We start from the raw sequence: 17,533 nt of genomic DNA on the forward strand, positions 1-17,533 counted from the left end.
CTGGCCGCGCCGCACCTCCAGACCAGGAGGAGCCGGATTGGGCGGAGGGGCGGGGACCCGGAAGGTGGGCTGAGCGGGGCGGGCTGGGGGCCGGGGCAGGGGAGGGGACGAAGGAGGGGAGAAGGAGGAGGAGGAGGAGGAGGAGGACTCTAATGAGCTGCCTGCCAGTCTCCACCTCGGCTCTCGGGCAGTAACCGAAGCAGCACCGGCGCTGAGCGTGAGCCTGAACCTTCCGGCACTTCCTCTCCGTGGTCCTCGCCCGGCTGCAGGTAACGGGCGGTCAGCTGGGGCTCCGGCTTCCTGCGGCCTGGGGAGGCAGGACACGGTGACCGAGGGGGTTTCACTTTGCTCTGGGCGGAGCCGGGAAGCCGACACCCGGCGGCCCGCCCCTCCCCCTCCAGGCCTCTGCTGTTTAAAGGTCTCTGTGCTCGGGAGCGCTTGGGGTTGGGGCGGAGGGGAGGCCGCGCTTCCAGGAATGAGGAACTGATCCAGCGCTTGCCTAGCACCTCTTCCTTAAGACTTGGGCAGTAAACGTTTACTAAGCGCCTACTGTGTGCGAGGCACTGTGTCAAGCGCCTGCTATGGGCTGTGCACTGTGGTAATGACTGGGGATACAAAAAAAAAAGGCATGTGCCGGCCAGACGTGGGGCTCCTGCACACTGGGGGGACACCTTCGGAACTCCCTAGACCACTCTGGCCAACACCCCGGCACTCCCCCAGGGGCGAGAACGTTCCCTTCTTACGGACAGGCTCGGGGACGCGCCCGTGACCACAAGAATGCACAAAGAGATTCGTGTTCCCCTCACCTTTAACCGAAAAGTGCTTCGGGGGGCTTAAAGATGCCCTTTGTGTACCGCTGCTGAAGTTGACTACACCAGCCAAAGCTAGCAGGTCCACACTTAGACACTTAACCTGGTCTTGACGAGGGTCTTTTGAACTGCTCTGTGATCTTTTCATTACTATTTTAATTTTGATGGGGGGTTTTGTACACTTTTTTCTCTTAGTAGTGAGTGGTTTTGTCTTTTGTTTTAAATCTTTTGTTGGGGTGGTGGGGAGGAATCATTTCAGATGAATCTTTGAGAACTAAGATGTTGGTAATAATGGTTGACTCAACAGCCTTTAAGGTTTTTGCAAAGGGCTTTATCCCATTTGATCCTCCCAACTCTATGAGAATCGGCGCTTTTCCCCATCCTGCAGATGAGGAAACTGAGTCCGTGTTCCACGGTCACATATAAGTGGTAGAGGGTTTGAAATCAGGTGTCACCTCCACCTGACTGCTAGCCCTCGGTTCTCACCTATGCAACAGAAAGCCAGTGATGCCATTGGTGTGAATGGAGCCTTTTTCCATGCCTTATAGAACTTTCTTGAGGTGCTGGGACCAAAAAAAAAAAAAAAAAAAGTGCTTGGTGGTTAATCCTCACACTTAGAGCTCTTTAGATAATTGTGTAATTTGTCTGCCTGTGGAATGAATTGCTGAAGGGCAGGGCTGTGGTGAGATGAAGTAAATGTGCTCAGCACCTTCACAATTCGTTTTTTGTTGTTTCGTTCTTCCACGAGTTTTGCTGCAGTGAGGCTGTGAGTATATATTGATTATAGAAAGGTAGCCTCTAAGCATTCTTCGGACCCTTCTTGTCTGGGCAGTTCCCTCCCTGAACCTCTTTGTGCTGGGGGCAGTAAGATTAAGCATTGCAGAGAAGACACTGGCTGGGGGAATGAATTTCTTCAAGCAGGAGTTCCTTGTGCCAGTGAAATCACAGGTCCAGTTCCTATCTTTATTTTACCTGAAATTACTTCATAAAAAATGTACAGTTTTCATTCTGAAACACTAACAGTTGCGGAAAGGGAAGACCTTGCTACAAATTTCCCCTTCTGAAAATAGCATGAAGGAAGATAACAATACATAATGACTCCTCTCAAAACTGCATGGTAATTCCACGTTGATTTTTCCGAAACTGCACAAGTGTGCCCTGAGATTGGAATTTATCCAATTTAGGGTTTCAATGAGCTTAGCATTTGTAGGATTTGGAAAGGAGACCTTCCTTATCCTGGGCTGGGAAAGAAATAAGGAAACTAGGAGAAAAGGTCCTGCTGGGACTGCTCTGACGGGATTCTTTATTCCTCTGACCAAAGGTAAACTATTTGGAAGATAACAAGTAGTTTTAGGATGTTTAAATTAAAAATTGCTAGAGGTCGTTTGCATAGTGTTAGTCCCATAAGGAGAAACTGGGGGCATTTTATCCAAATGTTGAATGAGATTGCTGTGGTTGTAAAAGGAAAAATATTTATTTGAGAAGCACTTAAAATGCCAATGAATGTTAGAATGACATTCCCTGGTACTGTAGTCTAAAAGAAACATAGTATGTAATGGTTTGTATCAGAACTATATATTCTCTTCATAGTTAAATAAAAATAAAGACAACAAAAGTTTGAGGGAAAAATCTTGTAAAATATACAGATAGGATGTAGGATCTTTGCCAGAAGTAATTCCTAGGTACTACAAGTGGGTGGGGTATCTTTTTTCTGTAATTTACTGTCAAAGAGAGATGTCTTGACTAAGCATCAAAAAGTTTGTTAAAGCACACTTTCTAACAGTATGGTTAGAGACATGTCTCTCTGTCCTCTATAGTGAACTAAGTGAAAGAAACCTAAAAGATCATTGCAGAGAGAGAGAACTTTGCTGCTTTGACTGAGAAGAAAGCAATGAACTTTAAAACATCCCAGAGAGTTAGAAACACTACTATTAACTGTTTTTGTTATTTAAGAAAAAATGCCTAGTCATTACTGTTGTGCAATAGCTATTGGGTCAAAGACCATAGTCCTTTAAATGTGCTAAGGAAGAGTATTAATTTTTTTTTTTTAATTTTCAAATCTGGACAAACATAAAGTAGATGCAAAGTAGAAATTAAAATTACTTTTTAAAATATTGCTAATAATTGTGTTATTAGAAGTAATTTCTAGAAGTAGAAGATTCAGAGTTGACAGTTGTCCATTAGGACCAAATCATAGGAAAAAACCAAACCAGCTTTGAAGCTTAACATTCCCCTTTCCCCTTCTCCCTCCATCTCTCGGACCCCTCTACTTCATACTGGAAATGTAGCCATATTTTCTTTGTTTAGCGGTTGGGGGGAGGAATCTATCAGGGTTGAGCAACTTGTCCAGGATCACAGCTAGTAAGTGTCTGAAGTTAAATTTGAACTCAGATCCTCCTGACTCCAGGATCAGTACTCTATCCACTATGCCACCTAGCTGCTCCTAGTGGTTTATTTAATTCAATTCATTCTTTTTATCGTGGTTCCTAGTCTAGAACCTTTTAAGAATTGTTAGGATTTCTTCCCTGCCATCTGAATACCTCCACTGAGTATAGATGAGTGGAGGAATGTATCTTTTGTCTTTGGGAGCTGGAGTTTACTTTATTTTTTAAAAGGTAATGTTGAGGTGTAGGGTTTAGGGGTGCTCAAGACCCCAAAATACCAACACACTGGGTCCTGCCGAATGAATTCAACTCAAGACTTCTCTCAAAGTAAAGTTTATTAAAGATTTGCCTTAATTGGTAGACTCTTATGGAGCCTAAGTATATGTGAAGCTTGTATTGACAAATGGGCCAGAATAATCTGACACAGAATGAGTCTGCGCTAGATTGAATGAGGCAAGATGGACCTTAAATACAGGAGTGTGGGAGGATTTAGGGGTGGTCTAGAGGAGGAATTTGGGGAGGGTCAGACTACAGTAATAAGATTAAGGGTAGGAAATAGCAGAAGGCTAACTGAAGAAGACAGACAATGGAGGGCTAGGCTAGTTTAAGGATACAGATTTGGATATAGATATTTTGATAGGATCCATGGTGAGAAGTAACTGGACAGTGGAGGGCTATGCTAGGTTGGGAGTAACAAAGATTTGGGCCTAGCTATAATGAAAGGCTTATGGCCTCAGGCAAATGCCTTATCGAGTGGGAACATTTTCATTCAGTGTTCAAGGGGTTTCCCAGAACCTGTACCCCATCAGTAGCAGCGGACTGAGTACAGATTTTGGAGTCAGAGGTCCTAGGGCTACCCCCTTCTGTCTGCCACTTATTCCTGGTGGTGTGGGCCTAGGGAAATCAGAATTTATCTTTGGACTGTAGTTGACTTCTTATGGGAATTGATGAAATAGATGACCTCTAAAAGCCCATCTCTAAATTTGTGATCCTACAAACCGAGAAGATCCAAGTTTAAAGACTTTTTTCAGGCCCAGGTGTTTTAAGAAACAGTTACCTACCATTTCAACTTGATCTTGTTTTATGGTTCAAACCTATGACTTCATCTGTGTGGGGACTTTATACACAAATGAAACTTAAGAGGCAATATGTGTGTATATATACACATACATACATATTCATAGATAAATATATGTATGTAATCTAGTAACTGCTAGAAGCAATATTCAAACCCAAATCTTCTTCAAGCCTAGTACTCAATTCATTGTACCATATTGTGCCAACCTATTGCTATGTTTACAATAATATTCCCAATTTTTAAAAGATCATTTTGAGTTGGTCTCTAAATAGAAAACATGTATTTTTGTCATTTTTATGTTTTCTAATGAAATTTATCCTTGGAAATTTCTTATTCTTTCCTTTTTAAAGATATATTGAAAGCAATATGTCCAAAAAAATTGATGGAGGTTCTGTGGTGGAAATGCAAGGAGATGAAATGACTCGAGTCATTTGGGAACTGATTAAGGAAAAACTCATTTTACCATATGTGAATTTGGATCTACACAGGTAATTAATTATCTTTCTACTGGGTGGCTGACTCAGAGGATGTACACAATTAAATGTTTCCAATATTAGGACAGAGTTTCTGTTCTGGCATTGCTGTCTAAAATTCTGATGTAAAATTATTGTTTGTTTTTTTCTGCTGGGGTAGATGTGGATAGATCTCAAGCTTCATTGGAAGGTTTACTTTGGCATAAGAATGGAAAATTCCTCTCTAGAATTTGGGAAAAATTAGCGCTTTCTAGAACTCTGTTGATGTGAGATGTTTTCACACATAAGTAGCTCTAGCTAGAATGATTTCTTTTTTAAGGAACAATGACTTATGTTTTACAATGTTTGCCTCTTTTACTCCCATAGAGGAGAATGCAGTGACAAATGAAACAGTCAATTTCATAAGACATTTTGTCACCACTATCTGCATTTTTGGTCACTCTACTGTTAGATTCCCAGTAGAACTTATTTTAACCTTCCATTCTTGCTCATTCCCCCTTTTATACCGTCTTGTAGCTGAGAGTGACCATGAGCTGAGCTATAAAGTCTAACCTCCCACCTTTAGGCAGCTCCTGAAGAAACGAGAGAAAATTTTCCCACCTCCTAGCCTCTTGTTCTCAGTGCCTGAAATGCCTTACTGCTCCCCACTGCTCACACCCCCCACACCCACTTTACATCCCTAAACAATCTTTAAAAGATCATCTTGTCCATTCTTCCTCTACCCCCCCTCCACCCACATAAAATGATCTCCTTGGATTTCACAAAGCACTTTGTACTTGTCTTTTTTGCTCCTGTATTATGGTTATTTGATCTTTTTACTAGGCTATAACCACCATGAAGGCAAATACTGTGGTTTATCTAAGCTTTGTATCTCCCCAGTATGGAGCAGACGTTCAATAAATGTTTATTGAGCAACAGACATCTTTTTTCCTCCTGAGAGCACAGTAAACACTATCACAATTAAACAATGTTATTTTAGTCGTGATTATTAGTTGTATAATTTGATTTTAGTTTAGTCGCTAATCAAAAAGGCTTTTGGGGACATATTTGACGTGTATGTGTGTTTTATTCATTCTCCAAGTAGACACTGTTATGATGTCAACTGTTTTACAAGATACTGACAGTTTTATGTTGTAACCATGAAAATGAGCAAATGCCTACTTATCCAGGCTAATTATATAGGACATCAGATTATTCAAAACAAAACAAAAAACCCTTCTAATAGCTTTAAAAGATATTTAGTAAACCATTTCATGTGAAATATATTTATTACACAGAAACATTTTTCCTTTGCCTATTGACTTGATTTTTTCAAATAATTTTTTGTATTTTTAATCATCTTTTGAGGCTGTCTCCCCATCTTAGGTAGCTAGGTGGCTCAGTGGATAGAGGGCTGGGTCTGGAGTCTAAAGACCTGAGCTCAGATATGGCCTCAGACACTTTCTAGCAATGTGACCCTGGGCCAGTCACTTAATCTCTGTTTGCTCTAATCTATTGGAGAAGGCAGTGGCAAACCAGTCTAATATCTTTGCCATGAAAACCCCATGGACATCATTGGCATTTCCATGAGGTCAAGAAAAATTGAACTTCACTGAACAACAATCCCATCTTATAAGGGCTGAAAGTGTTTCAGGCAGCCACTCAAGGGCCCAATCCCACCCTGATTAACAGAGGACCTTTGACCTATTTCCTCCCTGGTCAGTTTGCCCTTCATGAGGTATCCTGGTAGCCTCCTGCTTTTTACGGCTCACGATATTGGTGCTAGACTTCGTGTGGATACCATTTGGGCTTTAGCCCCATTTCATCTCAGAACTCCTTACCTCAGCCTTCCCATAGCAGAGAGTATAGTTATCCTTTACCATGCCTACCTCCATAACTCCTCCAAAGAAGATTGGACCAACATGTTAAAGGGCATTCTTTTACTAATCCAGGAGTAACAAAGCACTGCTTGGGCTGTGCCTCTCAGATACTCATTCTTACTACGTGACCAAGGAGTACCTCCTTTTCCAGTCCTCTAAGTCCTCAGTATCATGTTTTATGCCAAGTTTTTCACCTGAGTGGTGACATGGAGAATAATGTGAGATAACAAGTATAGTAAGAAGGGTAGGGACAGGTAGGTCAGTGTGTATGGACTTTGAATTTTTGCAGACCTAAAGATTTTTAATTAAAAAGCCCACTGTCTCATGGTGATTTGTCACATATTTTGTTCAACTGACTTCTGATTTCTTACTTACATTCCACATAAGAGAATAAACTAAATTCTGCTGTCTTACTTGAGGTTGGATGTTGGAGTCTCAGAGGAGAGCCATATTCTAGGGACAATGAAAACTTAGGATACAGAATTTTCAACTAAATGATTTTAGTTCACAGCTAAGTGAAATAGAATGTATTTCATCAATTCATGAGATAAAATTGTAAATAGGCTGCTTTTAGCTCAAAAAGATAAGAGAATGTGTTGTCCCTCTTGTCCAAGGTTAATTGAATCATAGATTTAGAACTTGGAGGGACCTTGAAAGGTCTTGAAAATATTTTCTTTTGAAAAGTAGCTCAAAAGTGTCTCTGTGTACATGGGTAGCCAGTTGGGGCATTCATGAACAGAAATGTGTGAGAACTAGAAAGGTGTGCTAGAGGCTAAAGAAGTAATTCCAAAACTTATTTCCTTAAAGAGAAAAGTAAATGGCTTTCTGTTTTCATTATTGATTTCCTTCACTTCAGACAGCTCCCCTGTAGGGGATTAGCTTTATCCTCTTTAAGTATTGCCTGGCCTAGCTATCTTTTGGTACTTTCAGCAGAAAACCCACTCAGTGTCTTTTAAATGATGAATGAACTCCAGACCCAGTGGGTGGGTATAGTATAGACTGTGTCACTCCAGATATATGCAGAAGCCCTGACAGTTACAAATCCAGTAGTAAAACTTTGTTAACATGATTTCTCAGCCTCATAGCAGTCTCTAGAACAAAAGGAAATTACTCAAGAACTGAGGAAAGGGTCATGGACTTTAGCTGACTGGCAGGTATCTACATTTGTGCAATAACTGCCTTGTGGAAAATTCTCACTACATTAAAGATAAAATGCCAACATGGCTTACCTTTTCCCAACTTTTTAAAAATTAAAATACTATTTAAAGTATTTAATAATTATGGTTCTGTTTTGTTTTGGAATTTTTTGGTATCCATATATACAGAGGGTAAAAACAATCTTTTTTTTTTTTAATTCTATTAATTGCTTACCATTACAAAGCCTACTTAAAGTCCAGTGCTTCTTGGTTGGTCACTTTGAGGTTATACTGACTTTACAGCCTAATAAGTCTCATACTTAATTGGTCCTAAATGCAAAGTGGTAGAGTAAAATACATATCTCTTTCCTTTTCTAAGTAGAAACGGCCTCCTATTATTTAAGGTCCTTAAGGGCAGCTACTATTTATTTTTATTTTTTTTCTTTTGTCCAATTCCTAAATAGTGCCTTGTACTATGTAAGTGCTTGTAATAAATGCTTATTGAATTGAATTACCATCAATAATTCAAGAGTTCATATGAAATTTCTGTCCAAAGCTATGACTTAGGCATAGAGAATCGTGATGCAACAAATGACCAGGTCACCGTTGATGCTGCAGAAGCTATTAAGAAATATAATGTGGGCATCAAGTGTGCTACCATCACCCCTGATGAGAAGAGAGTCGAGGAGTTCAAACTGAAGAAAATGTGGAAATCGCCAAATGGGACTATCCGAAATATCCTGGGTGGTACCGTCTTCAGGGAAGCAATCATCTGCAAAAACATTCCCCGGCTTGTGAATGGCTGGGTCAAACCGATCATTATAGGCCGTCACGCTTATGGGGACCAAGTAAGTGGCTTTGGTATAATATCATTTTTGCCTAGTCTCTGTCTTTAGAAGCACAGATAAAATTTTACACGTAGCCTAACTGCCTCTCTCTCTCTCTCTCTCTCACTCTCTCCCCCCCTCTCTCTCTCTGTCTCAGGCAGTCATAATTAAGTGACTTGCCATAGTCTAAGAGGCCACATTTGAGCTCACGTCTTCCTTACTCTAGGGTGTTTTGTCCACTGTACCACTGAGATGGCTCCTGTGTTTCTCTTTTTCAGTTGTCCTTATACCCACCTCAATCTCCTAAATAGGAACAGAAGAGAGAATTGGGGTCTCAGAGCTATGTCTATATATACACTCACAGAATCTTAACCTTTCAACCTGATTTTCCCCAAATATGCTTTCCTTATCTTTCTTCTTTTATTAAGGTAATATTTTAAATGTTCCCCTCTTGTATAAATCACCCAGTGGCTTTCAAAGCTCTATCTTTCAGATCTCACCTCTTGCTTAGAAACAATTTCATTGTTGTCTTTTCTGCAAGAATGGGCCCATTGCCAAATTAAACAGAGGGCATACTAAGCAAAATCCAAATCCTGTGACGAAATTGGAGTTTTAGACTTTGATATAAGATAGGCTGTTGGCTTAGTTGGGTTTAAAGACCAGTCAGTAAAATATTTCTTAGTAAACAGTTGGCTGGGTGGAGATCTGTTTTGAAGGGGCCTGCTTCACTGCTTCAGTCCCTTCCTAGGATGGACTAGCATTGCTCTGTTCCATGACCACAGTTTTGCCTCTTTAACCCTGGCCAGTCATGGTACAACTATGGGTTGTAGCTCACAAGAGGCATCAGGCAAGAGAGATATGGATGGATCGGAGCAAAGCATCCCTGTACAAATAGATAACAAATAAAAAAAAATAAGGCCATATCTTCATATATGAAGAAGGACATTCTTACAACATAATTATGTTTTTTTTTTTATTTTACTTTATTGTTTGGTCTGACTCTTCATGACCCCCTTTGGAGTTTTATTGGCAGAGATACTGGAGTGGTTTGACATTTCCTTCTCCAACTCATTTTACAGATGAGGAAAATGAGGCAAACAGGGTTAAGTGACTTGCCCAGGGTCACACAGCTAGTAAGTATCTTAGACCAGATTTGAACTCAAGAAGATGAGTCTCCCTGACTTGAAGTCCAGTACTCTATCCATGGCATCACCAGGAGAATCACAGATTAAATCAAGAATCACTGAAAACACATGCACATGTGAGACAAGTTCTTCTGCCTCAGTTTTTCCATTGGAGAAATGTAAGAAAGAGCAAATACTTGTGAAATGCATAAACCTCAGGATAGCTGTATAGGATGGTATTCAGTAATTGTCATTAGTGGGGTGACAATCCTACAACTTGATTCTTCCTTGGAATTATCAGGAAATAGACCCCGTGGAAGATTGTTTCACCCCTAAATAAACAAATATGGCTGGTCCCTTTTGATACCTGAAATCTGTCACCATGACTGTCTCTAGCTGCCCAGAGCCACTAAGGAGGACTGCTTGGGAGCAGTTTACCGTGAAACAACAGCTCAAATTTGTACAGTACTCTCCTATTTAGAAAGTGTTTTTCTTCATAACTACCTTGGGATACACATTGTATAATGTATAAATACAAATATTATCCCCATTTGACAGTGAAGAAACTGACACTTAAGGACATTACTTGCCTGCAGTTACACAGATGTTAAACGGCCAAGCCAGGGCTCAAATATAAGCCTCCCAACTCCCAGACCAGTGTGTCTGACAGGCTCCTTGTTATCCTTGGGAAACCTGTGGTGGGACCGTAGAAGTAGCACCATATTATTCTTCCACTGTAGGTGTTGGACTGTCTGATACAGATGTGCTCGGACACCATCTTTTACCCATGGTAAGAGGCAAGTTGATACGATGGAAACAGCCCTAGATTTGGGCAGCTATTTGATTTAGTGGATAGAATTCAGGACTCAGAACCAGGAAGAACTGAGTTCACATCCTGCCCCAGATTCTTACTAGATGTGTGACCCAGGACAATCACTTAACCCAAAGTGCCTCCGTTTTCTCATCTCTGAAATGAGGATAATAATAGCATTTACCTCCCAGGATGGTTCTGAGGGTCAAATGGATTAATATACTCAAAGTACCTTGCCAGCCTCAAAGCACAATGTAAATACAAGCTATCATTATTGTTATCATTTAGAGTCATAAGGTTCAAGTTCAAGTCGGTTCTACCACTGATTAACTGTATGTCTAAACAAATCATTTAAGCTTTCTGAGCATCGTTTCCCCATGTGTAAAAAGAGAAGACAATCCTGCTTGCCTCCCGATATTGCCAGGACATTTATATGTTGTTTCATCTTTTACAGTGTAGACTATTCCTCCCTTCTCTGAAAGCCTGTGAGTGCCTCTTTTCAATACTGTTCATTCATTTCAGTACTCATATACTGCTTTGTCTTTTTAGTTATTCTTTCATGGGTACTTCTCTTCTCCTTGAGGACAGGTACCATAATCTGATACTTCTCCCATGCCCTTCACAGGACTAGATAGTGCTTTGTACGTAATAAGTGGTCAGGAAATGTTTATTAGTGGTGACATAAAGGTGCCACCAAGTAGCTTTTGAGCATGTCACCTTTCTGGGCCTCGGTTTGTCTGTTATAAAATGATGACGTTTAAGGAACCTGAACATCCTACCCACATAACATTCTATTACAATTTCTCAAGAATTCAAATTATAGTATTTTCATTTGTTGAAATTGTTGAATTAAGTTCTCTCAGACCTTGTAATCTCTCTTAAATAGTACAGAGCAACTGATTTTGTAGTTCCTGGACCTGGAAAAGTAGAGATAACCTACACACCACGTGATGGGGGCAAAACAGTGACATACTTGGTCCATAGTTTTGAGGGTAAGTACAGCACCTCAGTGGGAAATGATAATGCTTTAAAAAGAAATTAAGGTTAGTTCTGACTGTATTTTTGTTTATATAAAAATTCATTGTGTTATACAAGTTGTAAACCTTGTAGGGTCAATTATACAAACAAGTTAATGTTTGTAGGACAGAAAATCCAGTAGGGAGAAGGTTAGGTTGTATCTGTGACATCCTATGCATCACATCTATATAAAGTAAAAACTTTTGTGTTTGTATATTATTTTCATGTATTTATATATGTACATGTTATCTCCCATGATAGAATATAACCTTTTTGAGGGCAAAGCCCTTTTTGTTTTTGTCTTTGTATCATCAGCACCTAGATCAGCACATTTGTTCGTAACAAATATATGTTGATTGATTGAGGTGTTCATGGCGAAGTACATGATTTTACATGGCAGGGGTAGGGTGTGTGTGGTGTGTGTTTGTGTGTTTCATATCTTAAGAGAGGTGAGTATCTGAGACAGTGACAAAAGTTGGGTTTTGCTTCGGTTTTATGAATTGTCCAAACCCATAAGAAATACACTAATCCATAGAAGTACAAAGTACAGTCTACTTCTGTTATTCCAGAGTCCACAAGTGATGAGGATTGGACAAAATACAAATATCAGTTGACCAAATTTGTTCATCTAGGACCCTGTTTCTCTTATGAATCAATCAGTAGGGATTTACTAAGTGTCTACTGTGTCCTAGGCACTGTTAAATTAAATTCGGTCTTTTCAGTTAACAAGCATTTACTTAATTTCCTTGCTCTCCCACTGAAAAAAAAGGAAAAGCAAAACACTTGTCACAATTATGCCAAAGTTGTTCCACTAGTTCTGATCACTCCATTCTCTGTAAGTTCATACAGATCTTCCCAGGTTTCTCTGAACCCACGCCTCTTGTTATTTCTTTTTTTCTTTGTGTTTTTATTTGGGGGTGGCGGGAGGCAATTGAGGTTAAGTGACTCGCCCATGGTCACAGAGCTAATAAGTATCTGAGGCCTTGAATTCAAGTTTTCCCAATGCCAAGGCTGGCACTCTATCCTATGTACCACCTGGCTGCTCCCTCTCATAATTTCTTATGGCACAATAATATTGCATTACAGTCATATAACATAATTTTTTCAGCTATTTCCCAATTGATGAATATCCCCTTAATTTTCAATTCTTTGCCATGACAGAAAGAAAATTAGCTTACATTCTAAAGGGGAGACAAGATATATTTATAAAATGTGTAACATAAACATAAAGTCAATAAATACAAATTACAATGTATCCCCCAAAACCTATTAAACTATTAAAGTTTAAGACTGCACCAAGACTTTTGGGACACCCTGTGTGAATTAGTTAAACAAAAGGTAGTTTGGAAGGGAAGGAAGGTGCTGGAAGTGTGGAGAGGTGATCAGGAAATGCTTCAGATAGAAGATGGTGCTTGAGTTGAATCATAAAGGAAGAGAGGGATTCTGAGGCACAGGTAAGGAGAGAGTACATTCCAGTCATGGAACATGGCCAATGAAAAGGTCCAAAGATGGGAGTGTTGTAGGTGAAGGAAAAGAAAAAAGTCCCATTTAGCAAAATGGCAGAGTCCAGGAGGAGGAATAATGGCCATTAAGGCTGGAAAGGTCGGTTGGGGCCAGGTTGTGTAGGGCTTCAGAAGCTAAACCGAAGCAGTGGGGTGCTACCAGCATCCCAAAGTCAGTGGGTCCTAGAAGTGTATTTACCCTCTGTTCTCCCCACATCTGCTCGTCTTCTATCTGTGGTCCTCTTACTAATAGCTGACATTTATATGGTGTTTGCAGGTTTGCAAAGCATCGTGCACACATTATCTCACTTGAATTTCACAACCACCTTGTAATAGAGGAATTCCAAGGTGTTATTACACCCACTTTGTTTATTGGCCCCAAGGAAAGGGAGGTTTGTAGAGTCTGACTTGCCCACCTCACCTTTGTAACCTGGCTTTCTTGGCTTCCTTCATGACTCAGCTCAAATTCTGTTCCTCTGCTGTGGTCCCTTCCTCTTGAGATCACCCTCCATTTATTACACTTCACATATTTTGTTATATGCCTAGTTATTTCATTTTTTTTCTTTTCTTTTTAATTTTTTTGAGACAGGGTTAAGTGACTTACCCAAGATTACGCAGCTAGTAAATCTAAAGCTAGATTTGAACTCAGGTCTTCCTAACCCCAGGGCCAGTGTTTTATCCATTATGCCACTTAGCTGCCCTGTGCCTACTTTTTTCCACTTTGTCTCCCCTATTCAAATGTGTGTTCAGTTCCTGTCTTAATTAATGTTTGTTTGCTGAGTGCCTGCCCCACTGGGCAGTAACTGAGGAGGGATGTAAACCATGGTCTTCCCTTAGCCTGGTGCACTATCCATCATACCATTATTCCTCTACTGTTTATCTAACCTCCCATGTTCAGAACTTTGTTGTTTTAGTAAGTAGAGCTTAGGACTTGGAGGCAGGAAGACCCCAGTTCAAATCTGGCCTCTGCTATATGACTCTGAGTAAGCCTCCTAACTTTTGCCTCCATTTCCTCATTAATAAAATGGAGACAATCCAACTTATCCTTATATATCCCTTGTTTGTACATAGTTATTTGTCTCCCCCATTAGATTGTGAGCTCTTTCAGGGCAAGAACTGTCTTTTAAATTTTCTTTGTTTCTCCAGCGATTAGTACAATGCCTGGCATGTCATTGTTGTTCAATCATTTAGTCCTGTCCAACTCTTTGTGATCCCATGGACCATGGCACACCAATACCAAGGTTTGCTTGGCAAAGACACTGGAGTGGTTTGCCATTTCCTTCCCCGGTGGATTAAGTCAAACAGATGTTAAATGACTTGCCCAGAGTACACAACTAGTAAGTATCTGAGGTCACATTTGAGCTCAGGTCTTCCTAACTCCAGGCCCAGCACTCTATGCACTGAGCCATCTACCTGCCTCACCTAGTAGGCACATAGTAGGTGCTTAATAAATGTTCAATGACTGACTGACTACCTCACAGAATTAATGTGAGGATACAATGAAATGATATTTGTAAAGTGTATTTGGGGGAGAAAATGAGATATTTGCAAACCTTAGAGTGCTATATAAATCCTAGCTATTATAATCTTTGACTCTTCCCTTTTCCTTCATTTCTTATCCAGCAAGTATTGAGTTAAGTAAACAATATCACTATTCCTATTACTACTTTTGTAGTACAGAATCTCATTACCACCAGGCTGGGCTATTACATTAGCCTTTCCAAAAGTCTCATTGCCTCAATGCCCTCCCCACTAATCAGTCTTTCAGACTGCCTTAAGAATAATCTATTCTTCATGTCATTGCTCTTCAAAAATATTCAGTGGTTCCCCATCACCGAAATTTCAGATTCTTTACCTGGCACTCAAAACTCTCCAATTCAGCATTATCTTACATTTCCAGATTTTATTTTGTCTTTCTCTTGTCATACAATGTTGTATATTATAGTTATGTATTTTATGATCTTTCAACTAGGATGTGTAAACTCTGAAATCAGGGATCATGCATATCTAAATTGGGTACTTCCCCTCCTGAGCCTGGTATGCAGCAAGAATTTAGTCAATTTTGAGTCTGAATTTAAAAGTTTAATAAAATAAAATTATATAAAATACTACTTGTACATTTCACAAAACACAGCCCAGTTATTTCCACTAATTATAATTTCTGCTAACTACTGAGTTTCCAAACCCCATGGGAAACAGAGAATATCACAATTCAATTCTAGTAACATTGGTGCTTGTCAGAGGCTGAGTAAGATTTATGGCTCCAGCATAAAAAATATGAAATCACATTGGGATAGTAATGACAGGTTAAAAATTAAAGTTAGCCTTTGACATGAAGTCTATTTGCATTTCTGTGTGACAACTTTGTCTACACCAGCATCACTAGGAAACTATAGCCCAAGTCTGTGGTTAAGAATCATGGTCTTTAGGGGCGGCCAGGTGGCTCAGCAAGTAAGAGCACCGGCTCCAGCTTCAAGATGACCTGGGGATCAAATCTGGGCTCAGATACTCAGCACCACACCCAGAAATAACTGGCCATGTAACCTTGAGCAAGTTAACTCCAATTGCTTTTGAAAAAAAAAAAAGAATCATGATCTTTGAGAACTGAAATGAGAATTATGTTTGGTGTAAAACTGGCTTTCTTCCTGCTGAATGCTTTTTCGACTTGTATATCCAGGAAGCTTCCGCCCACAAGCCTGCCTGGAGAAAGCCAGTGGCCACATGATCAGGAACTAGAAAGTTCTTAGGAGTAACAGGGCACTTTTTACAGAGCTACAGCCAAATCTCATTTATAGTACTCTCTCACCTTGGCCTCTCATATTCTTTCTCTCCACAGATTGTGGTGGTGTTGCTATGGGAATGTACAATCTTGACCAGTCAATCAAGGATTTTGCACACAGTTCCTTCCAAATGGCTTTGTCTAAAGGCTGGCCTCTGTACATGAGTACCAAAAACACTATTCTGAAGAAATATGATGGGCGTTTTAAAGACATCTTTCAGGAAATATATGACAAGTAATGAGAGCAATTTCTTTCTGTTTTTATAAGTCAGTTTTCCAGAGAATATATCTTTATATTCTGTTGCCTTGGGGGTAAGGACAGTGACATCCTCCACTATCACTTAAGGATTCAACAGTAACAACATTCATCAAATGTTTATGAAGTAACTACTTGATTGCAGTCAGGGTGTTACCAAATTTTGATAAAACCCAAAAGCCAGTCCCTGGCCTTTTTGAGCTCTGTCCACTGGGGAAGATAAGAAACAAACACAAACAAACGCATTAGAGAATTGCAAAACACAGAGCTTTACAACATTAGAAAAAAAAAGATAGGGTTTCAATAAGGCTTTTATATACTAATAATAAAAATAACATTTCTATGGTGCTTTAAGGTTTGCAAGCACTATTCATGTATTAACTCCTTTGATCCTCACAATACCTTGTGAAGTTGGCTCTGTTATTAACCCCATTTTACAAATATGGAAACTGAGGCAGAGAGGTTAAGTGACTTGTCCTAGTATCACCAGTTAGTATCCTAGCAGGCTTCTAATTCAGCTCTTTGTGCCTCAACATCCAGAACTCTAGTTGGCTCTTGAGTTAAACTTTAAAGATTGGGTAAAATTTCAATAGATTAAGAGTCAGTGGAGGAAGAGAATTCCAGGCTTAGAAAAATAGAGTAGTGTGTTTGGCAGCAGAGAGTAGACCACTTTGGATAGAGCTTAGGGTACATAAAATGAGACAATGGGAAAGAAAACTGAAAGGTAGGTTGGTACCAGATTATGGAGGTCCTCAAATGCGACACAAAGGTGGTTGCTTCAGGTGGTAAAGAACCCTTGAAGATTTTAGAATAGTGACATGACAACTCAATCCATGCATTAAAAAAAAGATTATTCTGGCAGCAGCTCAAAAGAGGAATTAGAAGGCCTTCTAGATCATTGTAGTATTCCTACAAGTGGTAATGAGCACCTGTATGAGCATGGCTGTAGTAGGAAAAGAGAAGAAAAGTTAGGAAGACAATTTTCAGAGGTAAAAATCAGTGGGCTTTAGTAACTGATTGGGTATGAGAACTGAGGGAGAAGGAAGAACCAAAGGGAAGTCCAAAATTTCAAAGCTGAGATTTGAATAGATTAGAGTTGCCACTCACCATGCTTGGTACTAAATACTAAAAAAAAAAAAAAAGAAGACAAAAGACACATCCTACCCTCAATTACCTTACAATCTAATGGGGACTACTGCACTAGCCCCCTAGTTAGTTTTTCTTTTCTGTAGTCTATCTTCCACACAGTTCCAAAAGTGATGTTTCTGGGCAAGTAGGAGGCACAGTGGATAAAGCACTAGCCCTGGAGTCTGGATGACTTGAATTCAGATTGGACCTCGCACACTAGCTGTGTGACCCTGGGCAAGTCACTTAATGCTGATTGTCTTACAAAATAAAAAAAGTGATATTTCTTTATATATATATATAAATATTAATAATAAATATATATATTTATATATATATATATATATATATAT

The 17,533-nt window shown here is 39.8% G+C and overlaps 1 protein-coding gene across 1 annotated transcript in view; it reads left to right on the forward strand.

Annotated features, from left to right (window-relative positions):
* Positions 1–88: 88 nt before the first annotated feature.
* The window catches only part of IDH1 (isocitrate dehydrogenase (NADP(+)) 1), a 28,372-nt gene continuing 10,927 nt past the window's right edge, over positions 89–17,533 (forward strand). Inside the window, exons 1-5 of the mRNA XM_069075259.1 lie at positions 89–269; positions 4,622–4,759; positions 8,296–8,587; positions 11,388–11,493; positions 15,857–16,034. Of these exons, the coding sequence (XP_068931360.1) occupies positions 4,638–4,759; positions 8,296–8,587; positions 11,388–11,493; positions 15,857–16,034 (698 nt within the window). The 5' untranslated portion in view covers positions 89–269; positions 4,622–4,637. The remainder of the gene's footprint in view (positions 270–4,621; positions 4,760–8,295; positions 8,588–11,387; positions 11,494–15,856; positions 16,035–17,533) is intronic.

The sequence above is a fragment of the Petaurus breviceps genome, unplaced genomic scaffold, assembly GCF_028583685.1.
Source record: "Petaurus breviceps papuanus isolate PSGF00001 unplaced genomic scaffold, PetGlider_PUasm1.0 90903, whole genome shotgun sequence".
Classification (NCBI taxonomy): domain Eukaryota; kingdom Metazoa; phylum Chordata; class Mammalia; order Diprotodontia; family Petauridae; genus Petaurus; species Petaurus breviceps.